General features: G+C 40.1%; 1 protein-coding gene across 25 annotated transcripts in view; it reads right to left on the bottom strand.

Moving 5' to 3' along the window:
- BAZ2B (bromodomain adjacent to zinc finger domain 2B) overlaps positions 1-25,605 on the bottom strand; it is a 264,100-nt gene that overhangs the window by 88,499 nt on the left and 149,996 nt on the right. For 15 of the 25 annotated variants that reach the window (XM_075070184.1, XM_075070185.1, XM_075070183.1 and 12 more), the window contains 8 exons: positions 24,361-24,554; positions 15,416-15,622; positions 8,003-8,401; positions 4,447-5,065; positions 3,854-4,147; positions 2,151-2,211; positions 1,506-1,614; positions 1,135-1,236 (listed from right to left, as the gene is read on the bottom strand). In XM_075070184.1, the coding sequence (XP_074926285.1) occupies positions 1,135-1,236; positions 1,506-1,614; positions 2,151-2,211; positions 3,854-4,147; positions 4,447-5,065; positions 8,003-8,401; positions 15,416-15,622; positions 24,361-24,554 (1,985 nt within the window). The remainder of the gene's footprint in view (positions 1-1,134; positions 1,237-1,505; positions 1,615-2,150; positions 2,212-3,853; positions 4,148-4,446; positions 5,066-8,002; positions 8,402-15,415; positions 15,623-24,360; positions 24,555-25,605) is intronic. The other 10 variants (XM_075070193.1, XM_075070198.1, XM_075070199.1 and 7 more) reach the window with 2 other exon arrangements.

Genomic DNA, 25,605 nt, shown 5'->3' with positions numbered 1-25,605 from the left:
AAGAAGTAACTAAGAGTGGAGACATGTGAGATGGGAAGAATATAACAGATGAAAAAAAAAAGAAAAAGAAAAAGAGGGGTTGACATGATGTCCAGGAAACTAATAGGTACTTAAATCAAAGTACAGAGGTTCAATAGCAAAGTACATACCTACATGATTTACTGATCTTGACTTATTCAACTGTGGCTGATGTACAAGGGGCCTACAACATTAGCTTCCTCAATGGGCCAGAAGTTAGCCAATGCCACCCCAAAGTGAGCGATCTGGCATGGCTTCAGCTTTATTACAAACGTTTATGCATGTTTCATAGACGATGTATAAGCCTACAGGGACTCAATTGCCTCGGTAAGGTGTTTTGAAATTCCAGGAATTGTAGCGTGCATTTTCCTGATGTCTGTCCACATTCATGTGGTGATACCCAAGGAAGAGTTATTTTTAACAATAAGTAAATATATTCATTGACATGAGATCACAAGAAAAAATGAAAGTCCCTAAACTGGACAAAATAGATGGCGGTGTCACACAGTTCAATCATAATTTATTCTTCTGTGAAGTGGCTACTTTATCCACATAAAGCAAAGCAGAGTTCTGCCACCCTCAAGTAGAATGTTTGTTCATACAACTGTGCATAAAAACTGGATCCTTCAGAAAAGCTAATACTGTAGTCTTTACATAGTAAATACCAGTGTTTTAAGTATGTATTTTAGATACCCTCGACGGATAAAAATATGAAGAGAAACATGATACATACATACACAGAATTTCTACAGCTAGGGAGTTTGTATAACATAGTAAGAAAAAATTTCTACTCTAAGCAGTATCTGAACATGTCCTCTTATAAAATACTTAGCTCAAAGCTCCTTCTTACTAAACAACTATAATTTCAGAGCTGATCTTGGGATATACTGAGCACCTACAACCTCCTGCTGAATACAATGAAAGACATAGATTTTCAGCACTTCCCAGGATCAGACCCTCAACTCTCAACAGAAGCTACTGTAAAGTACTATGTATGACTGTAAGAATGAATTCACTAACAACAGGCAGTGCTCCAGCGTGTAGTAAAAATTACTTCACCTAGATTTATGTTACTACTCCTCGGATCAAAGACTTTACTTTTTAAAAAGTGGATACCTGCAGTCCATCTCTGGCTTCATAGAAGTCACCCACTCCTATTTTTGCACTGAAGCTGAAATTGTCCCTTGAGATATCCATTATTCCATTTCTGCTGAGATACTGAAAAAATCACATATTTTTCCACTTCAGGTTTTAAATAATTACAACCCAGCTTTGATGTACAGCTAACGTCAGGAGTCAAATGTTTTGCAAATTCTATCAAGGGGATATGCCTCTATTGGAGGTCAATTTAGAAACAGGTTAAGGTACACTAGCCTCACATCACAAGACATTTTGTATCAAGGAACTTTATTTGAGGAAGAAGTGCATTTTTTTATTGTACACATGCTTAACGGTACCAGAATGCATACAAATTGAAAAAAAAGTACCTTTACCACTTCAGGATACTGTCTCAGTTTCTTTCCACATGGTGCATAATACGCTACTTCTCCTTGAAGGCGACCACCAAAATTCCTTATTCGTGTTTCTCTTTGCCAGCTGTAGTAATAGTAAATATAGGTGTGTGTTAACACTCATTTCTTGAACTAATTTATAAACATTAATTTATTAATTTTACATTAAAGTCAAGAGACAAATATATAAAGTGATTAAGGCAGAAATATGACTCAGCAAAAATGGCATTGTATTAGGATACTTTAGCAAAAAAAATATACATTTTAGCATTGTAATACACACACAATTCTGGGAAAGTGAGCAGGTTCTGGCTCATGAATCATTAACAGAACTACTACTGAATTTTCAGTTGCAAAACAATTATGCAACACATCTTTACATTTGCAACTAAGCACATTTGTTTTGGAAGTAATTGAGAGACAATACATATGAAGGCTGGAATTTTCAAAGGGAACAGAAAGTGTCACTGAAAGTCAAAGGAGTGCTTAAGTCCATGAGTCCCTTTGAAAATTCTATATCAAATTCTACAATGCCATTTTTTAACACAAATGACCGTTCACTTTACAAAACACTATATGCAATCACTTTCCAAATGCTCTTCAAGTAAATATACAACATACCCATACTCTAAAGGAATACGCAACTCTCGCTCGTCTGTTACTCTTCGCCTTTTTGAAGTACCTTAAATAGAGTTTAATTGATTAACATTGGAAAGCAATGAGATGACAGAGAAACAGTTTACTGAAAACATGTATTCCATCACTCAGATTCACAAACCAGAAGAGCTAACACATTTTATCAGTCATGTATACAACCACACCAACTAATTTGTACCCGCTACTTTTTCCACTAGGCTCTCTCCAGTCTTATTTACATTTATTTCATATGTCCTTTCTCAGAGTACCAGCTTTGGGCAAAAAAATAAATACACGGACACTGCTTTCTAACAGTGTGCACTTTTGATGCAAGTAAACTAAAGACAGAGGAGCAGTGGAGATTGGATACAGGAAAGCAAGGCGAAACAAATCTTTTTAGGTGATTGACTAATGATATGATGGACAAAAAATAACCTTTGATTCCAGATTGGTGGATCTGAGTAGGCAGAAAGTCTTATACCATATACTAAAGAAAACATTTAACATAAAACATACATCAGCGCCATATATAAACAAAATACAGACAAACATGGGCATCCCAAATTTTTTTTGCATGGTGTGTAAACTTATGTTATTAAATAAAACAAGTGCCAGCCAATCAGAATGCTGAAGAGCAATATAACCTGAATTCTGATCCTCTGAAGTTTATTCGTAAGATACAGTAAATCTTTATAAACTGTAAAACCAATAAGCTTGCATCTAACAGAAAGAGCTGGATAATAGCAAACAACTTTTTGTTAATGGTTAAGCAAGCAACTCTTATTTCACTGCACTCTAAATATTAGGATAAACTGGTTTCTGATTCAATGTCCCTATTTAAAAAACAAAACAAACATTTATTTTCATGAGAAGTAAACAGCACTTCGCTAATTAGCAACCAAGAGACTCATTTTGATAATTATTGAATAATATGAATAGCAAGTAAGGGAATGACCATTTACGCAAAAACAAGTTAAAGATAATATATCACCAAATGTATTTAAAATTTGCTTATTTAAAAGTGTGTCATAAATGTATTAATAAATGGTCTATTGTGAATGTTGCAAAAATAATGAAACTTGTAATACAACTCACTACGATCAATACTCTTGCGAAGAGTGGGTGAGATAGGCAGTTTTTGGTGCAATTTATAGTACGTAGATTGGCAAGGTTCTATTGTAACCGGAATAGAAAAATACTACTGCCTAGGTCTTGTACCGTAGATCTCAAAGTACTTTAGAAAGGAGGTCAGTATCATTATTTCCATTCTAGAGATGGAGAATGTGAGGCACAGGGAGACGAAGTGATTTGTCCAAAGTCCAGAACAGAACTTAGACATCCTGAGCCCCAGTATAGTGCTCTATCCACCAGTTGTCACATTGCCTTCCAGAACGCTTAAAGAGAGTAATGATCACCCCAGATGATTTGAATATAAATGCCATATACATTGACCTTAGCATTCAGGTCCTGGTCCTGAAAGGTGCTGAGTACCCACAACTCTGTTTGACTTCAGTGGAAGGTGCAGGTGATCAGTACCTCTATGGATCAGGCAAAGGAGAGGAAGGTCAGTATTCAACTGCAACATGGTACATTATGGACACTATTATCTTGATTACATTTTTTGAAATACATTTATGAGACACGTTTCTCAGACACTACACTTTGTTATATAAAAGACAGTAAGATACCACGATGTGTACTTGGAGTAAGTGTGGAAGAAGGCGTCCCAAGAAAAACTGGTGACTGGGATTCAGGACATAAGGCAGCAGGAGCAGAGCTTGGAGTCTTTACTACTTGGAGATTAAGTGGCGTAGAGTGAGCTGTGAGACTGATGGAAGAGCTTTTCACAGAGGAAGTTGTTTTATTCAGTTTCAGTGGCGTTTTCTCTCCCTCAGTATCAGTATCAGATTCATCTTGATCTTTGTCATCCTCATCATCATCTTCAGACCCTTCTGTATCTGACTCTGAATTACTATCAGACTCTGTGGGAAAACAGTAACAAGTACAGGTTACAACTGGACAACGAACAGCACACTGAGAATTGTTCACTGTAGCTTTTTGTCATTCTAGCATTCCTCAAGTCTGTGGATATACTAATTAAGAAATCTTTTAAAAGGATGCCTTTTAGTATCATTCCAAGATCATCGTGAATTTACCCAGGCTTTGATATGATTGGAACCAATACAGAACAAAGTAACTCAAGGAGTTGTGGGATATGTGTTTCTTCATTCAAAATTTAGAACAAAATCTTTAATCTTTTTATACAAAAAAATCAAATAACCTGATTGACTATCATCAGAATCCTCATCATCTTCATCTTCATCGTCGTCTTCATCATCATCATCGTCATCATCATCCTCTTCATTTGAGTCATCAGAGTCTTTACTACTAGGAATGTCTGAATCTGTTCCTCTGAATTGTTCCACTAGAGATTTTGAAGAATGAAGGCGGTGTTGTGGTTTTACTGCTGTTATTGCATTATTGCTGACTGCTTTTTCCTTTCCCAGACCAGGTAACACAGGAGAGGTAGAGGGCATAACAGGCGTCCGATTAGCAGATGTTTTTTTCCCACATGTACTTACATTTCCTAGTGAAGAAAAGGGGGCACTGCTAGAAGTAGCTATGTTTTCATTTATCTTGGGCTGGGATTTAGGTTTGGTTGTAAGTGCCAGAGGTGCTTCCTGGATGACACTCTGAATAACTCCATTGGGTTGATGATTACTTAAGAGTGCATTTGTCAAGAATGGATTAGAATGGTTGTTTTCTTGAGATGCATGTTTTTGATGAGCTGGTAAACTACAGGTTGGTTTTGGACTTGACAAAGCTGTGATAATCTTCTTCAGGTTCTTAGATGATTCTTGTTTCTTTAATTGTGCTGGGAATGTCTGTTTATATTGTTCCTGTAGAAACAGAGAGGCAAAAAATAAAATAAAAAAAGACTGCATCTCAGAGGGAAAATTATATTTGTTTAGTCCTCATCATTTTCATCCACAAAAAGCAGTTTTAGTAGGTGGTAGGGAGGGTAGGTATCTCGAGAGCTGGATAGATGACCAGGTATCAAGATGTCTAGACTCTCCCTAGATATTTCATGATAAATCAAAGAAAGATGGCTGACCCAGGGATTCAAGATATTAAGCTGATGGGAACAATGGTGCGAGCTTTTGAAGCTTCTACTTCAGTCTGGAGAGCTATTTTCACTCTTATCACCTGCTACAGTTATAACTGGAAACTGAGAGTTTACCTCTTATGAAAACAAGGAAAAAAATTACATGAAACAGGACATGCCCAGTATAGCGTTTATAAGATTTCCACAGCAATTAAAGTAAAAATTCTGGTTTTCTTACTGACACAGAGTAAAAGTCATACAACTGGATGCAAATCAAATTGTTAAACAATAAATATAACACAGAATACAAAATAATAATGGCTACTAAAAATACAGGAGGAGATTAAGGGGATGGCTGGAATAGAAAAATTTGACACAGGAATCAATGAGAATATGTTGAATCACTAGGATCATTCCAAAAACTGTTATGCCAGAACACCAGGTTGTTGTTATAGAGACCAGCAGTGGCTGAAAATGCTCAAAGGCAGCATAATTATCCCTTAATTAGGGAAACAAAGACACTCTTGAAGTCACTCAACAACAACGCTTTTGGAGTGCATGGAGCAGGACTGACAGGCTCCAAAGGGAATCCCATTCCATCCATTTTAACCAGAATTAAATCCTTATCAGGGTTCCTCAGAGGTTCACTGCAGACCTTATATTGTATTTATTTTCATGGCTCTGTTAAGGGCAATAAGAATACCTCACCTTCCCTAGCGGAAAATAATCAATGAACATATATATAAGCAATATTCATACACTAATTAGAAGCCATGATTATATACTAGACATAGAAAGTGTTAAAACTACATTAACAATCTGACTGAAATCATGAGACGCAAAGAAAAAATCTTCAGGCCTGACTGTCCCATAGGAGTACATTTTCAGTGCGGTACATTGATTTTTAGCCACTCAACTCCTTAAAAGGAGCTGCATGACAAAATCCCTTTCTTTGTCAGCATGTAATGCAACAAATCGGGAAGTTTATAACCTTCATAATCCAGCAAGCTGAAGCCCTTCCAGATGCACTTACACTGTCTTTAGCATCTCCTTTTTATTTTTTTTTAATATTATAAGATATTATAGTATTTCAGACTTGTCCGAATTCTGATGCCAAGATAGAAGATATGAAAAAAAATTCCCTTATTTTTCTTAGGCCTGGTCTATACAACAGACCTATATTGGCATAACTACATTGCTCAAGGGCGTGAAAAATCCACATCCCTGAGTGATTTAGTTATACCAACCTAACCCTCTATATAGACGGTTCTTTGTCGGTGGGAGAGCTTTTCCCGCCAACATAGGTAGTGACTCTCGGGGAGGTGGATTAACTATGCCGACGGGAGACCTCTCTCCCGTCGGCATAGAGTGTCTTCATTACAGCGCTGCAACTGTGCCAGTGCAGCATTTTAAATGTAGACTTGGCCTTAGTGTATATCAAACCTTAAACATTGCCTTAAAACATTAGCTTCTATTGTTTTATTAGTAGTATTACAGTCCTTCCCCCTCCCCCCACCCCATAGGTCAGTGTTTGAAAGCCCTACTGGAGCTTGAAGAATCTCCCAAGTTTTTGCCTTTGCTAATTTTTCATGGGTCCTCCAATGCAAAAATCCAACCCAATGATTAACGACTGGAGACTGCTCCCAAGAGAGCCAAACAGTTCATGGGCTGCCTTCAGAAAACATCCATGTCATAGCCCCCATCAGTTCAGGACAATGATTTCAGGTGAGACTCACGCTCCTAATGCTAAACACACTACATTATGTTTGTATTGCTGTAGTGTTAGGTTATGACTCCCCCCATTACACTGGTGAGCATTCACACAAATAGTCTCACTGGAGTCAATGGCCACATGTGGAACTAAGGTCCAGATTTTTAAAGATATTCAGGACCTAAATACATAGGTAAGGTAAGTAACTAGTGGGATTTTTAAAGTGCCGTAGCCACTAACTTCTATTGATATCAGTGGGGCTTGACATTAGTTAAAGCTACTAGACATCTAACTCCCACTGACATCAATAGAAGTTAGTGGCCTATATGTTTTAAAAATCCCACTCGGCATGCATCTACATTTCTAGGCACTCGAATATCTTTAAAAATCTGGCCCTAAGAGTTTACCAGCATGAGCACTGGTTGCACAATATGGGCCATAGTGACTTACTGTAAACCTTGCGTGGCACTTCCACTGGCATTCTACTGACATTCAATGGACTTGCAAGAGACTGGTCAGCAGAGTATGAGACTAATCAACCTTGAAACCAAGTAGGTTCTGAGAAGCAACTACTGTGGATACTTCATGAACATGTTAGGATATGAGTTGATTTTTCCAAGATATTGTTTCAGAATACTAAAAGGCACTGCTAATTTACACTACACATTCAGCAAATAAATAAAATAAATAAATCAATTAATAAAACCTTTTACCTAAGGCTTAAGATTAGCTGTTCTAAAAGGCAACCAGATAGCTTTAAAAGTGTTGTTAGTGCTCAACCACAAACATAACCTTCACCAATTAACGTAATTCAAAAATCTACATTTTTTTTAAAAAAAATATGCAAAGATTAAGTCCTATGTAACTTAAAATAAGCAATATAATTTTCCCCCAAAACCCAGATTTTATAACGAAGGGCTTGAGAAACATAATGCTATCATACGTTAAGAAGGACATGCTTATAGACACTATAGTTGTAGAACAAAGTCAAGTATTGCTAAGCCAGTAATTTCTACTCACCCGTTTTGATCTTACATCACTGTTTAAACGGCTAGATTCTTCAGAGGTATTTTTATTCCCTGCTTTCAGTAGATCAGGAGAAGGGACTATAAGTTTTAAATAAGTTTCCTTTTTGGCTTGATTTACCAAAGACAAAGGTTTCACACTGGGCACCAATCCCGTAGACTGTATTACACTTGTGTGTTTGTTCACAGATTCCTCCTTTGCCTGAGAGCTTTGAAAAATAAAGGGAAGCTGCTGTGACAAAACCTGAGGCTGCTTCTGCTGGGATTGGAATGACGAGGGAGTCTGGGAATCAGACACAAGAGGTATCTGCTGGTGTGTTCTCTTTTCCTGGGACTTTTCATGTGTTTTTTGTCCATCTGCTTTCATGTCTGTTACACTACTATGCATTAGCACCTGTAAAATATATTTTACAAAATTATATAGATTACACTAGCCCACTAAATATTTAACATGACAAACAAAATGTTCTATAATTAATCTCCATAAAGCAACTACAATTTCCTCAAAACACAGTAACTAATTTATTTTAAAATAATTTTACAATGTATTTGATTGCTTGATCTTTTCCCCATAGGAAGTCACTGCTTAACGTAAAAACAAGGCCAAAAAAAATCAATTGTTTTTAAATGTATTCTTGATTAAAAACCTAATGGAATGGTAAATTTCTTACCTGTTCATTTCCTTTCTCCTACCAACTTTCCCCCAGTTCTGATATGTATGAGCTATTCTCCTTCTGTCTGCAGTTTCCTGAGGCAGTTCAAAACTGTAACTGTCTCTGTGCTAGCCATACCCACCTTCTCCGACCTGCTGCCAGATGATTCATTCCAAAAACGAGTAAAAACTTCACAGAATAAGGTTAGTAAGAATAACTTCAAAGCCAACCAATACACTATGTACAGTAGGCTATGGCCTACAGGCATAACTACCAAAATTAAACATTGTCCCTTGGCTTGGAAGCCTGCCAGGGACGGTAGTACTGTGGGAGACACTGTAGAAGAAAGGAAATCATCCAGTAAGAAATTTACCATTCCGCAAGCCCAGCATATCCCATAATTCCGATACAGATATAGACAGGAAGCAGTGACCAGCCAACAGACATAGAGAGGGATAGGAAATACAGAATGAGATAAGGAAGAGCCCCTGGAATTAACTGGCAATGCTATTACTGAATCCTTGCGTGCAATACCTTACTGTCAAGGGAGGCTTCTGCAGAAGACATGAAGTCCACTTTGTAGTGTCTAATAAAGATGTTAACTGGTGAAGACCACTTTACTGCCCTGCAGATCTCTTGTGGCAGAAGCACAAGCTCCTTCTGCCACAAAGTCACCACAGATCTTGTGGAGTATGCTTTCATTAAGTCTGGAACAGGAGCACCAGACGCACTGTATGCCTTTATGATGCATACCTTGATCCATCTAGCTAGAAATAATTTAGATACGTGAGCCCTTGGCACTTCAGATGAAAAGTGACAAACAAGGAGCCTGATCTGCTTGTCAATTAGGTGCGCTTAATACAGTTCTTCACTGCTCATATAGAAGAGGTAATAGTGGTAGTGCCACACTAGCCAAATAGACATGGTTTTCTAATCTGATAGCACTGCAATTGGAACCCACACTTCAGCTACCAGTGAGACCAGGCATCGTTTACTCAGGCCCATTTCTTCATCCAGACCATTTACAACTCACAGCATGGTTACTGAAGGGAAAGTGTTAGCCTGCACTGAGGTGATCTTCCAAAGCAATTGGAACTGTACTCTCCTCCAGCCCAGCTTCAACACTAAAGGCCTACTCCTCTGTCTGGACTAGGTTTAGCTCATTATGTCAAGAATATAACAAAAATCCTAAGGATCCTGGTATCCCAGTTATCCTGGACTTGCTTTATGAAGATGTAGACAAGGGATTTCAGCCCACCACAACAGTGCCAGGTGTCAACATAGTGTCATATTCACAAGATCCTCCGGTTCTCTGACAGAGAACCCTCAGGTATCCAGATTTCTCAGAGCAGTCACACTGGCTAAACCAGGGGTGGGCAAACTTTTGGCCTGAGGGCTACATTGGGTTTTCAAAATTGTATGGAGGGCTGGTTAGGGGAGTCTGTGCCTCCCCAAATGGCCAGGCGTGGCCCAGCCCCCATCTGACCCCGCCTGCTTCTCACCCCCTGATGGCCTCCCTGGGACTCCTGCCCCATCCAACCCCTCTATTCCCTGCCCCCGATACCCCATCTGCCCCTCCATGTCCCCTGACCGCCCCCAGATCCCCTGCCCCTGACTCTCCCACTCCATCCAACCCCTCCTCTCATTCCTGACTGCCCCCCCAGGACCCCTGCCCCATCCAACCACCCCTTTTGCCTGTCCCCTGACCGCCCCCAGAACTCCTGCCCCTGACTCTCCCCGCCACCCCATCCAACCCACTCTCCTTCCTGACTGTCCCCTCAAATCCCTGCTCCCATTCAACCCCCCTGTTCCCCACCCTCTGACCACCCTGACCCATATCCACACCCCCACCCCCTGCTCACCACCCTGAACTCCCCTGCCCTCCATCCAACCCCTCCACTCCCTGCCCCCTTACCGTGCTGCCTAGAGCACCGGTGGTTGGCAGCGCCTACAGCCGCACTGCCCAGAGCACTATGACAGGCAGCTGGCATGGCGCAGCTCAGAGCACCGGGTCAGGCCCCGGCTTTGCAGCTGCACTGCCCAGCAAGAGCTCACAGTCTGCTGCCCAGAGCATTGAGCCTATGGTGCAGTGAACTGAGGTGTGGGGGAGGGACCAGGGGCTAGCCTCCCAGGCCAGGAGCTCACAGCCCAAGCAGGACGATCCCGCGGGCCGGATGTGGCCAGCGAGTCGTAGTTTGCCCACCTCTGGGCTAAACCAATATTTCCTAAGTGGAACCTACCACTGGCGTTAAATGCCCTAAACACACATTTTTTGAGCACTGACATCAATATCTCCATTTTACCCATCCGTCAAAACCTGTTTTCTGGTCACTATTATATCTGCTAGATGAGTTTCTGAACCTGGCAGCTTTATCCCCACTGTGTGTTCCACGACAACAAAGTGGTGCTAAGAATCTCAGAATCATTCTTGCCTAAGGTGAATTCATCTTTCCATGCCTCCATTCTGACCAAAGCCACAGCACCCAACCAAAAAGCAGTTGCACACTTGAGATAAGACTTTCTCACCTTATCTTCTGGATCACCTTTCTTAGAAGTGGAAAAAGTGGGACTGCATATTGTAGGTCTTCTGGCCATCTGTGTGAAAGAGCATTCATTTTCAGGGAGGATTTGGGATTTGTTTGTGAAGTTCTTGGACTGCCTTGTGTTCTTGTGGTGAATAGGTTAATTGCCAGAAGGCTGAACTTCTGAAAATCAGAGTGAGGATTTCCTGATTCAGGCACCATTCTGAGTTCTTGACTGCATCTCCTGTGCTGAGTCCTCTCTGCTCATTTCATTATCTTCATCACTTCTGCATGTAGAGTTGATATATGCCACAGTGGTCATGTTGCCCAACTGGACAAGAACATGTTTGCCCTCTACGTAGTTCAGGAACTTCCACAGAGCTAGCTTGAGCGCTCTGAGGTCAAATAAATTGATTTGCTTGTTCCTTTCCTTGAAGTTTCAGGTACCTTGCACTGTCCTGTGCCCCTGATGCGTTCCCCCCACCTTCCAACAAGCTGGTATTCATTGTGAGTACCTGTGGGTCTGGAAGACACATGGGAAGACCCTTGTGGATGTACCATGAGATTGTTCACTATCTGGTAGTGTTCAGCATCTAGCGTGGTACCCATACCAGATCTTGCATGCGTTCTGGTGAATGCTTCCATACTTTCAGAAGAAAAGCCTGAAGGCAGCTGATATGGGACCTTCCCCATAAGGTGGCTCATATACAAGAAATCAAGAGGCCTAGTTGCTGTGGACACTGAGCTATGATCACCCTTGCTTACTATATCAACATGGATAACAGGTTTTGGATCTTGGGGAATTTATCCAGCGATGGGTAAAGTTTTGCCACAGAAGTGTCTATTTCTATTGCCTGGTGAATGCTCTGTGTGGAACGAGTCACGGAGCTCGCCTCACTGTTTATCACAAATCTGTATGCTTGAAGCAGTTCCAGCATCCAAATTGTGGCACTGTGTGCTACTGTTTGGGTCACAGCCCTGATCAACATGTCGACTAGGAAAGGATACAAGTGAGTGCCCGGAGACCTGAGTATGGCTATTACTACCTCCAACATCTTAGTAAAGACCTTAGGGGACAATAAGAGGCTGAATGGGAGCATTTGGTACTGGCAGCAGGGCATGAAAATCTCAGCAGTCTACAGTGGCATGGTCATATGGGAACATCTGCTAGATGTTACTTGCTGGGTGGAATCTCATTTTCTTCATCCACCTGTTGAGCTGCTTGAGATCCAGAACAGTTGTGAATCCCACCCACACCTATCTCTCCCCTCCATCCCAGTGCTCTTCTGGACAATGAAGAAAATGAAGTAGTCCTAAGAATCTTTCTTCTGAGGAAACCCTATTGGTCCTATGGTCAGGAGATTTGAGATTTCATTTGATACCAGCTTACATTTGACAAAGTTGCTCAAGATGGGGGATTGGCTGAAGATGGGATGGGGTGGGGACCTTAAGGTTGAGGGAGTATCTTTGATTCAATACATCTCTGTTCCTGGGCTTGTAGTCCCATTTCAGAGCATTAAGTGGGATGGAAAAGGATTGTCTGAGTTTGGCAGTGCTTTCTGCCACTATTTTGTCTAGCTTTCCCCCAAAGAGTAGAGAACCTGTGACTTCAGATGAACCCAGAATTTGTTTAGAATGAGCGCCAACCTTCCATGAGCCTCTAGCTGCTGAGCTGGATGCCATGACTTGGCTTAAAATCTCACTGTATCCATTGTGGCATCTGCCACAAAGACTGCTGCTAGGGAAATCTTCTTAAGTGTGCACTAGAATTCAATACTTCTCCACCCAGTGTTCTCAGAGAGGAAAGCGTGGCAAAACTCATGATGAAATTGTGTGATATACCATATCTACCATTAATTAAAGACTTGCCTAATCCAACACCTGGTCGTCTGCCCTCATGGTGCCCACTGTGGATAAGTTTACCAGGTGAGGTATTTATGGTAGAGCTTCACAGTCTGCAGAGAAATTGACAAATTATCATCTTGACTCAGACCCCACTCAACATCAACTTAGGTATTTGATTTACTGCGACGGCAATGGAGCCTTCTGAACCAGTTTCGTACCAGACATGGAATCTGTACTGCACTGTAATTTCAGTCGCGTTTTAGACACAGTCCACTATGTCAATGTGGGCAGTCATAAACCATGAGACACGCTGAAGACTTCAAAATGACTCAATTACCTTGAGGTTTTCAGATCTTGAACATCACTGATAAGAATGCTGTGGTTTGGCTTAACCGTATTGCATACACCAAATAAATAAATACTGGAATTCAGGATGGTCTCTGTTCTTCATGACCTTAAGGTCCTCCAGCCAGGAGACTGTGGTTCCTGCAAAGCATGTAGCTGCCACGGATGCACTAAGTATGACTAACAAAGCTTTGAAGTACCTTTTGAGGATAGCTTCCATCTTTCTATTAGTTGGATCTTTGGGGAAGAAATCCCTTGCAGATGGGATTACTCTTATCTTTTGCTAAAGATGCCACAGCAGCATTGGCCTGTGGCATATCTGTAATGGCATTTTTTGGTTCTTGCACTTTGTAATACCTAAGTGAATGCCTGCTAGTGCATTTACCCTTATCATGGGTTTCCCATTTCTCTTTGATCACATTCTAGAAGGATGTCTCAGGTTATGATTTAGAAGGCAGGTACTGTATTTGCCTTTAGGACTGCCCTCTAGCACCTGCTCAGGTTGGATCTGAATCATGCCTGCAACCTTTCTGCACACTGTTTCAAACATTTTATGAGGAAAAAGCCTCTCTTGTATTTTTACCATGTCCTCCTCAGAGCCTAAATCTGAGTGCTCCCATTCCTCAGTAGAGAGACTGAGATGTCTGAGTCAGAGGACAAATACCTCTTAGTTTTTGAGTTTTGTTGTTTTTTTAAACCCTTTCTCCTTTCTTTTTTGCTCTTTTTGAAATGTTTAGCCTTTTGGCCCTCTTTGCAGATGTTGCCATTCATCTGTGGCTAGGGCTGACCTTTTGTGACTTGCATTATGCAGTGCCTTGAGCCCTCCAGATAAAACTTCCTCAATGCCCTCCCACTCAGGGTCCCACTCTCCAGCTGGGGAAATGAGTTTTCATTGCCAGAGTTCCCTGATTCTAGCTCTGAGCAGAAGCACTGCTTCTCTCCCTAGGAAGTTTGGAGGAAGACTTGGAGCCCTTTACAGGTTTTTTCTTTCTAGTCCTGTTCTGCCCCAGGACTTCCCCCCTGGACTGGCTGCTTGAAGTCCTCCCAGCCATTAGAGTCTCTCCCTGCTCTGCTTTTTGTCTGCAAATTAGGCTTTTCTGTGTTGGAGTGGTGCTTTCTTGGAGTATGGGGGGGACCTGAAGTGCCTATCCAATTCACTGCCTATGCGCCTGCAGTAGAAAGGCTGGCTGCCACAGAACTGGCAGGGCACAATTCGCCTTCTGAAGAGCCTGTAAAAGCTGCCTTGCAGACAACCACTTGGATTTAGCTTGGTGTTAGCATGACAGCGCTGCCATGCCAGGGGCAGAAGAATCCCACTGGGAGATGCTGAAGTGCCAGTTCTGGGAGGCTGAGACCATCCCAAGGCTCAACGCTTGATCCAGAGGAGGGAAAAGAAAGACAAGCTGCTTATTTTTGCTACTGTCTGGGGGAGAAAAAAAAAAAAAAAAAAGAGAAAAAAATAACCTGTCAAAGAAGATTTGGGAGCAAAGTGAACCTCCACTTGACTGCTGCCACAGAGGCAGAAGACCAGGCAGAAGGCTAGAGAAGGGGATCTGGCTAACATGAAGCTGTGCTACAGCTTTGAATTGCCTCTGGAAACTGCAGACAAGAGGAGAATAGCCCATATGCATCAAAATTGTGGGAACAGAATATTGAGATTCCCATCCTGCTTTACTGGGTCTGGATAGGGTAAAGGGTATACTAAGAAAAGAGAAGCTATGAACAGTATGCAGTATCCATGGTGACATACAGTTCAACTAAACTTTACAGCAGAAAGTACTTAATTTGTCTTTACATACATTATATATTTTCCAGTTTATAACAAAAATTACCTCCAGGTCAGGCATTTCCTAGAAGTTAACCACCAGCTGAGTTAAGGCTGCTTTTTACCCTGGGCGAGCCATTGACTGCCAGGAAATGCCCTTTCCTGCCAGGTGTTACTTCTTAAATAATGCCTCAGCTATACAAATCTGAGTTTCATTTTTAAGAGTAACTTTCAGTAACAAGATTGCTAGCCATACAATCACTATACAGCTATCATACCTTGTTCTTGTTTTTATGTTGTGCTTCATTCTCTGAATCAGAATCATCATCTTCACTTTCTTCAATGCTTTGATCTTCCTCCTCCTCCTCATCTTCCTCTAGATCATCTGAGTCACTACTACTAATGCCCTCACTTGAGGTGTCTGAAGAGGAGCCTGAATCACTATCACTATTGCTGGAGCTTTCTACTGCTTTCTTTCTTGGTTTCTAGAGAGAAGATAAAAACTTTATTAATGGGTAATCTTTAATTTGTTACATCATCCATCTCTTCTTGACATGGTCTTGACTAATATTATCAGCAATTCTCTAATGCACCTTATTCTCCTGATGTTCTTCGGAAAGAAGAAAGGGGAACTAGAAAATGAATAAATTAACCACATCTGTCAAGGATACATCATTGATATTTTAGACACCTGTATCTCACTGAATGCGAGAACACATAATGTCATCAGTTTTAAGGACGATATGAGAGATTCTTTGTGTAACTGCCAAATTCAGGCCTAGATAGTTGGGTGACCATACAGAGAATGTGTGTTCTAACAAGCCTGAAAACTATAAAACCTACAATAAGCTCCAACAAAGTATTTCAATAATCGTGCTGCGACAATTTGGTTAATCTGTTTTTGTACATCATATTAATTTTGTTTGATATTGTGGCCCCTCTAGGTTTGTCTGTGTCAGACTGCAAACTCTATTTTGAAGGAGGAGCTGGTTGCCTTCTCACTTCCATGTTGGACTTAAATGCCATGGGGTGCTGAGGGAAGGGGTGGGGGAAAAGGCATGGAATGGAGCCTACAAGTCCGTCTTTGAAAGGGACAGCAGTTAAGGACTATTAACTAGTATAGTGTTTCTATTGCTTAGTACTAAAAAGTTGCATGGCATTTCCAGGAAGGAAGAGATGGCCCCTGCATCAAAGCACTTACAATCTGTAATAGGCAAGAACAGGAAACAGTAGAAAAGAGAAGGTAGCAACAAAGTGACAAAAATACAGGAGATGTGAAATATATACTGAAACTTCAAAGAACAGATTTTCAAATGTGAAAGATGAGGCTTTGAAAGCTAGTCAAACAAGTGTATTTGCTTTAAGGAGGGACTCTAAGTATGAGGACTCTTGGAACATTAAGACAGGGATGTCATGTCAGACGTAAGGGGCAATGTGAAAAAAAAGGCATGAAGCATAAAGGCAAATATTGGCAGAGTACAAGATATAAAAGTAGAGGGTAGGGAGAAACAAGGTTTAAGATGTAGGCAGGGACAAAGAAGTTGAATAGCACCTTGAAAGCAAGGATGAGATGTGGGTAAACTAGATAGATACTGATACATGGAGCACCGAAGATGTCGTAGGGAGAATGAGACAGTGTCAGACCAGTAGGAAAGGAAAATAATTTACACTGCAATATGCAGACACGTAGAAGAGCAGAGCATCAAGGTGTCTGGAGAGAACAAAGTGACAATACTTTTAAGTTACAGTAGTAATGGGAATATCTAAGAAAGCATCTTTAGAAAAGCTTTTTTCTTTACTTACTTTTTAAAAGGAATATATCAGAGGTTTGGTATAGTTAAGTAGTTTTTTATCATGGCTACTGAACAGTAATCATATTTACTGAAACAATAGGAGCCTGAAAAGAATTGAGATTTCTATGCTGAAATCCCAAAATTTGTTGTTTTAAGAGGATTTATTGGAATTAATTGTATGGACAGCTAACCATACTTGTGATACACCTGGGCTGAATTTACATGAGGGTGGAGCTATTTGCCATTTGCCATAGTTATTAAACACAGCATTTAGAACAAATGAAGTTTTAATTATTGGTGAATCACAGTGTTTGAATTTCTATTATGGGCTTGTCAAGACTGGTCTGACTGCTTCAGTAGCTGTAGGGTTTTTGCCACATCTTTACCCTATATGCAACACTGTGACTCATGATACTTACAACACTATAAAACAGGTACTTATATCCTGTGCAACTGGTTTCAGTGGAGCTGCTTCTGCTTACTCAAGGTCAGAATCTGGTCCTAGATATTTAGTGATTTAAATATGATATAAAGAGGAACAATGTTTTTATCTTCCTTTCAAATACTAGGGACAGAAGTAGGATATGTCTTCATGAAGGTTAAGGTCTTAAAATGAAACAGAATACCATGATTTGCAAGCAGTAAAATGAGCAGAACTTCCTGAGATCAGATATATAGGACAGTATTTAAAATGGGTGTTTATTGTGATACTGTGTTTACAATACCTCTGTCCGTAGAATAAGAATCACCCAAAACAGTGCAATACATTTAACTATTACAAATAGTAAAATACCCAGTTTTTAATGACACCCACTGGATATATGTTTATAACATCACCTTCTTGAGCAACCAGAGATATGGCAGGCTGATGTTGACAATCAACTAGAATGCATATAGCAGTGACACTAACGTAGTCTCCCAGGCCCGGTCTACACTGAGATGGAGGGGGAATCGATCTAAGATACGCAACTTCAGCTATGAGAATAGCGTAGCTGAAGTCGACGTATCTTAGATAGACTTAGAATCACTTACTTTGTGTCCTTGCGGCACGGGATCAACAGCCGCCACTCCCCCATCGACTTTGCTTTCAACTCTCTCCGAGCTGGAGTTCAGCAGTTGACGGGAGAGCGATCGGGGATCGATTTATCATGTCTACACTACACACGCTAAATCGATCCCCGATAGATCGATCGCTACCCGCCAATCCGGCGGGTGATGTAGACGTACCCCCCAGACCTGAAGAAGAGCTCTGTGTAAGCTCGAAATCTTGTCTCTCTCTCACCAACAGAAATTGGTCCAATAAAATATATTACCTCACCCACATTGTCATGCCACACAACAGTCAAGCGAAAAGAGTTTGTGAGTGGGTCCACCTCAACTTGCTAGGGTAAACACGTAAAAACTACAACTTGCTCTGTGTGCACCTGAGTTCTAAAACATATTAGCTACCTCATTTTTAGAAGCACACCTTTTCATACCGTAGACAAGGTGTGGCAGGGTAGGGATACGACCCGCTTTAAAGCCCTGCCAAAATGCTGGCTGCAGCCTGGCTTTTTGGCCAAGAGGCCAGGTGTAGAGATGCAGGTACTCAGCAGGGAGCCCAGCTTCAAGCCCTAAGGAGGGCTGGCTCAGAGAAACATACTGAGCTAAGTAGTGACAGCTGGGCTGGAGCAGGAGAAGGTTATAAAAGCCCTGGGCAAACCTCAGTGAGGAGGCCAGTATCTCTGTCTCCTTGCCAACAAGGAAGCCTCAAGGACCAGGAGACCTTGGGGAGGGTCTATGGGGCACTAACTGTTGGGGGATCAGGGAACTGCATAAGCACTGTAAATAAAGACACCGGGATGATTCAAAAAAAAAAAAAAGAGGCGTGGAAGACTCTTTATAATACCAGCCCAAACACAGGGTGCAGGCCCAAAAGTGGGAGAGCCTGCATGGGACCCTATGACAAAAAGCCACAGGGAAAGTGATCACCCTAAAAAGAGGGGTCTGGCATACAACAACAAGTTCTTGCAGACAGATGAGATAGAAGCATGACTGACAAGGGAAGATAATTAAACTGCTCAGTTCTGAGGGTTTGAGTGTGACAAGCACAATAGATGAAAGTAAAGGAGGAGCATGGAGTATATTCCATGTATAAAAAGCAGACTCTCCAGTAAGGAAAGAGGTAGCTGCTTTTGGCATACAACTCCATATTCTGCCACCAAATGTCTAGTGACAAATTGGGAACCTCACTGCATTGTGAATTACTGTTGCAGTTATAAGAGTCTCAGCTTGTAGGCTATTCAGGCCCCTTTTGTAATAGGTAAAAGCCAATAATGGTTGGACTGGTCACATTTCTACACAAGGGGCACCAATTTAGTATAAAAAAGGGAGAAACAGCATTGTGTGTTTATAGGATGTGGGTGCCTTTAGAGGGTCAGAAAAGGGTAGGCTTGACCAAGGAGTTTCTGCAAATGACAGCATAAAAGATAAAACAGCTAAAATATGCAGACAAGTGGACAGCGAAGAAATAAAAAAAACAAACAGAAAGAGAGAGAGGAAATTGTAGGAGAAAAATAATCTGTAAAAGGGAAATTTAAAACAAACACTCATGGGGATGTCTCAAATTTTTGCTGACAAGAAAAGAAAAGCAAGACAATATAGAAGAAAGAAGTACATCCATACAATAGTGATTTTTGCACCATTGTCTTATCTGAAATATACAAGAGAAGACTATAAAGAGATTTAAATTTGCCAAGATATTGGTCAGAACAGCTACTTTCTTAAGGAATATGCAGAAAAAGGTTCAGAAGTAGGTAATATAACAGTTTTTTCAGAGAATACTGAAGATATAAAAATAATAAGTATATGAAATTAAAGAGCCAAGTTCTACTCTGACTAGCAATCCCATTGAGTTCAATACGGTTCTAAATGGTAACCTTGGGCAGAATCTGGCCCCAGGTAAACAAGCTATGTTATTTCAATTAGCCTAGATTGGCTGTGTTAACAGAACATTTCAATTGCTCAGCAAAATACCATCTAGATTGAATGGAATGAATAAATCCAACAAGCAGCTTTTTGCCCCACAAGATAATGCTTGGTGAGGTGATGCCAAAAAGTAGTTTCAATACTTGACATTAAGTGGTATTGAAATTTATGAATCAAATATAGCTGAAAAGCCCAAAAGTGAACATTACAGCTCTAGAGGGTGAGGGATGTAGTGGAAATGTATTAAGACACCTTTGCAAATACTAGTCTTTTGACCAGCAAGACACAACCTGACCTGGCACAAGGCCACAGAGTTATTCTGTCTCACACCAGCTGCCATTGGACCCAAAGGACTTCAAACTGAAGATGAAGTAGCAACTCCCTGATTCTGCCTTCTTTTCCTCATCCACGCTTCCTATACCAGGTTGGGAAAACTGGGGTGCATGCCAGCCCTACGTTGCCCAACTCAACCAAAAAATTCCTGTACGCCCTGGGAACCCTGAAATAGATAGTTCACCAGTTTTAAGTGTTTTGTGTTGCTGGAGCAGAACAGCAGGCAGATGAATCTGGCCCTGAATTTATACTATGTAGTTGACTTCTTACACTCAGTTAAAGGTGGAGCAAGTCCGAAGGAAAGAGAATTAAAGTATTCTGAGCTGCCACCTTTTAATGCTTTGGAGCAGAACATTAGAGTTATGATCATACAGTAGTATGAAACTGTTTACTTACACTGTGGGAAACTAGAAAAGGAGCAATTTTAGCCTTAGTGATGAGTAATTCTGAGATCATCTGAGATCAAGATGTGGGAGGGGAGTTAGCTCGCCATCACCATTATGTTATGTTTATATTTCAGAGCCTACCAAGACCAAAACAAGAGAACAAAGAGATACACATTTTCAGTAGAGGAAATTCTATAAAATTCTATAAGAATGCACATAGGACTGTAAGAAACAAAGGGTATGTTTACAATGCAAAACCAAAAACCCTGCCGCGGCAAGTTTCAGAGCCCAGTTCCATTGATTTGGACTCGCCTCACGGGACTAAAAATAGCAATGTAGATGTTCCTGCTCAGACCAGAGTTCAGGTTTTGAGACCCTTCCCCCCCACACATCAAATTTCAGAGCCACATTTACAGTTCTGTTCTTAGTCTAGTAACGTGAACCCCATGAGCCTGAGTCAGTTGACCCAGTCTCTGAGACTTGCTGCTGCAGGTTTTTTTTGCAGTGTAGATGTACCCAAAGCCAGAGAGCCAACAAAATAAGGAACTGAAAACTGCTCTAAAGAATGAAAATGTAATGACTTAGTGTTATCCTTGTTACCTGTCAGTAGAGTGACCAGATGTCCTGATTTTATAGGGACAGTCCCAATTTTTGGGTCTTTTTTTATATAGGATCCTATTACCCCCCATTCCCAGTACTGATTTTTCACATTTGCTGTTTGGTCACCCTACCTATCGATAACACATAAGGAAACAAAAAAGCTAGTGTAGAGGAACAAGAAATGCAAACACATTATTTAAGGACATATGCTTAAAATAAAATGTCAGTTACAGAAGAAGACTATAACCAAAGAATGAAGTTAAAGAAATGGGGAAACAATATAAAAATTAAAAACAAAAAGATTTTGAAAGACAATAACAGAGATGTAGGTAAATAAGTTGTTTTAAAATAAATGAATAGAGAGTACAGTCTCTTACAGTAAGAAAAATTAGAAAGCGAGGTAGACAATGTTATAAATTAAATTGCACCTTTGAAAAAGCATAGAAATAAGAAACAACATTTCTAAGAGGAGCAACAAAATACTGAAGTTGACTAAATTTATGTCTGAAAAATTCATACGCTTATTATTTACCTCAACTCTTGCCCTGTTCTGACCTTAGTAGAAGTGTAAGCTCTTCACAGCACAGAGCTTTAACAGGGCTATATAGAGAATCGTCAACCTTAAATCCTGACATGTTTTCATTAACTTAATAGATATGTTTATCTCAGTATCTGAAGTATTATCTGAACTTCCTTACTATAGGGAATACTACATTTACAGATACACAGTTACTACAAATATAGAAGTAAAGTTATTTAGTTATCGAAGGCAACTGTCAAGTATTTAAGCGTCCAAATTCCATGGACATCTTTGAAAATATCAGCCTATATCTCTCAAAGTATCTCAGCACTTCTTCTTGATTCCACTTTGCTACTGAGCTAGGAAAAAATGACCATCTTCACACTTAATCCTTTTATCTTCAGACAAGGCATCAACAACAAAACCAGTGAAGTATTCCTCTGCACCGAAGGTCTGATGCTGTCTTTACTTTTGCCCATTTGTTTTCCTTCAACGATCTTCCATGTGCCCAACAGATTACTCAAAATCCCACCCTAATCCCTTCCCCCATTGTTAACTTCAGTTCAACTACGCAACCTTTGAGTTTCTATTTAAAACGCCAAACACAAAAGTGAGTAAGTGACATAAATGTAACAATGGCTCCAGGTACAGAAACAGGTGACGAAAAAATTTAACAGAAGAGGGGATTTCTGAGTTCTTGTTTATAGCTTTCTGTATATCTTGACACCAGTGGCTTGAAACCCAATTGAAATCTTCTATTGATAAAGGGCTATCAGGTCCATGGTACTGACCCAAGCATAGGTCTGTGGAGAAGAGCTCAGGATGGAGAACACTAACTGGGACAGAATTAGAAAGTTCTGATTTAAAGAAAGTCAGTATCGTTTACAAAAAAAGAGATGAGAACCAACAAATATAGGTTACATTATGAGGGAAATGACAACAAAAAAATTTTGACAGACAAAAATTCTGGACATTTTGTAATTTACCCAGCTTTGGAACCAACAGTGAAAACAATCACATTTTGAAAGCAGTATACATGGTAAACTATCTGAATGGATAAAGAACTATCTTAGTTTTAAAGCCAAGTGATACTTGGTGAACTGAAACAATAGAGGTGGAAGGTGGCAACTAAGAGCAGTAACAGAACAAAATCTACCGATGATTCAGAACTGACAGTTAAAGGAAACAGACAATACAAAGAAGAGGGGAGGAGGGACAGTGACAATAAGAATGATTTCTACAGACTAAAATTAAAGGCTGATAATTGGCTTATCCAGCTCAGTTTGGAGACTGAAGCTTAGGTCCAAAAAATGAAATTTACATGATTTCTACTGTTTCATGGTTATGCCACAAACTACTCTGCAGGAAGAGAAAACTGGAGGTAGAGACAGCTAACATTCTAATATCTTCAGCACTTAATGGCAGTAAAAAGCAAGCAAACACCTGGGATACATAAAGAGAGGTATTATTAAAGATACTGTGTCCTGGGAAATTCCCTACTTGTGTATGAGGCAGAAATGCGAATATATTTGCATGCAAATCTTATGAACTGATACAAAATTATTCTTCAACTGCTCCATTTCTAAATTTAATAAACAAATCTGGAGAATCTAAAAAGCATAATAAGATTCCGACATGCCTAGCAAAACATTCCAAGGGATTTGAAGGTTTTTAGAGGGTGCATGTTTAAACAGTATTCTGAGGTAAAATGTATTTTATACTTTTGGTAGGACAGATTTTGTAAAAAGACTCCCTAGATAAGCTTGTCATCAAGGTAAAAGAGAGTAAGTAAGTAAGTTATCCAAGCCTGCATCTTAAAACACCTAAACATCTTAGATCTTTAGACGTTTTGCACGTCTCAAGCCACAGAAAAAATAAAATTAAAAACATATAGCGCTTGAGAATGTAGTGTGGAACAGCAACAATCAGACCATCGCAATGGGAAGAGGCAAGAAGGTTATGGTATCAAGTGACTGTCACAAAAAGTATCAGAATTAATACACTTCTATCCTTTGACATTTAATCTAGTTATTGGCAGCTGGTACTGTCCAAGTCCCTTCCTTTCTAACCACAAGGAGACTGAATTCTAGCCTCCAGTTTGTATTGCTTGGACATAAGTAACTTGAGACTCAGTGAAGCGAAGTACTTAAACAGGCGCCTAACTAAATATGTGAGTAATCCTACTTCAATGAAAATACTTGGCCTTAAAGTTAGGCATATGCTTATGTACTTTGCTCAGCTGAGGCCACTAATAATACTTCCATTACCTCATAGATAGGAAATCCCACACAGGAAGATATGTGAATCTTTTCTCAAAGTGCCAAAATGTTCTTTTTACTATGAAATTCAATGTTATCTTCCCATGCATGACCAAGTATGACTAAACTATTCAGGCTAGTGGAACCTACACATAAAGCTCTAATGCTGGGTTTTAGTTAATGGGCATAATCAACTGGTGCAAGGTGAGAAATCCTGCATTAGAGAAAAAGGAAATCCCAAGACATTGGCAAAGGGGATAAAACACTTTATATTATAATCTTAATTGTAGACAATTGAGTTTTAAAGGCCAATACCATAATCTTATACCTTTAGCCATAAATCAGCAGCTTTTTTAGGTTATTTACCTTATCTTTGATTTTGTCAGCTCTGGTATCCAAAAGGTGGCTTTTGTTTTGTTCCTGGTTACATTTGCGACCTCCCCCTCCTGAGGTTATAGCCTTTGCTTGTCCTGCAGAGCTTGCATTGGTAGTGAGCAATACCGATGTGTTGACCCCAGATACTGATGTTGTACTGTTTCCATTTACTGATCCATTCACACCTTAAAAAGATTAAAAACTGTGGTTTACAGAATTGCAGACATGAAGCAGTCACTTCCATAATGAGTTATGGTCATATTAGCCTATATTAAGGGTACCTATAGCAAGAGGTCAGAACCGTCAGATAAAGACATATTTAAATCTTACAATAGACTGTCCTATAAAACACAGCTACCTCAAGAAAAAGAGTAATTTGGAGGGGTGGGGGGTTGTTTGTTGTTGTTTTTAAGGAAAACATGACAATACCTATAAGGAGACATAGAAGACTGGATTGAATAATTTGTAGTTTATTGTCAGAAATCAAGAATTGTCTATTTTCAACAATACACTCAAAGTTTAGTCAGTAAAAATACAATTTACTCTGCTGCAAAATAAAGAGCTTAAAAACATACACTGTGCTAAGCCTCTGCTAGGAGGAATCCCTTCATATCTTAAAGGCAAAGAAAGAAGTGTGTGTAGGAAGCTGCATCTGCAGCTTGTTACTGTACAAGGCTTGTTGGGGAGTGGAGAGATATCAATGACGAAAAAGTGAGAAACTTGAAAGAATTTCATTTGAAATCAGACAAGTTTTAGTTTTACAAAGTAGGTTTCAAAAACTAAGTTTTTCAAGAGGTAATCCTTGACACACACATAATTTCCCATTCTGGGGTTCTGGAATCTTGAGCACGTGGACTTGGGAACATGGAAGAGGATGCCAAAAATTTCCTGACTACTGCCCATCCATCAAGATCTCAGTTAAATTATATAAACTATAATTTCTACTACAGAGAGAGGATATGTGATGGCACTGGATAAAGATTTTATTGGTGTGAATTTGGAATAATTGCAGTAAGAAATCTGAAGGCCATGTCCAATTGCTGCACCGTCGTTTTTTTTAAAGAGACGGCACTTAGAGGCTTGCATGACTGAGGCCTGGTCTATACTATGCGTTTAAACCGATTTTAGCAGCGTTAAACCAATTTAACACTGTACCCGTCCACACTACAAGGCCCTTTATATCGATATAAAGGGCTCTTTAAATCGGTTTCTGTACTCCTCCCTGATGAGAGGAGT

The sequence above is a fragment of the Chelonoidis abingdonii genome, chromosome 10 (genome assembly GCF_003597395.2).
Source record: "Chelonoidis abingdonii isolate Lonesome George chromosome 10, CheloAbing_2.0, whole genome shotgun sequence".
Lineage (NCBI taxonomy): Eukaryota > Metazoa > Chordata > Testudines > Testudinidae > Chelonoidis > Chelonoidis abingdonii.
Note: the sequence above shows the minus strand (reverse complement) of the source record. Positions and strands in the feature narration are given on the sequence as shown.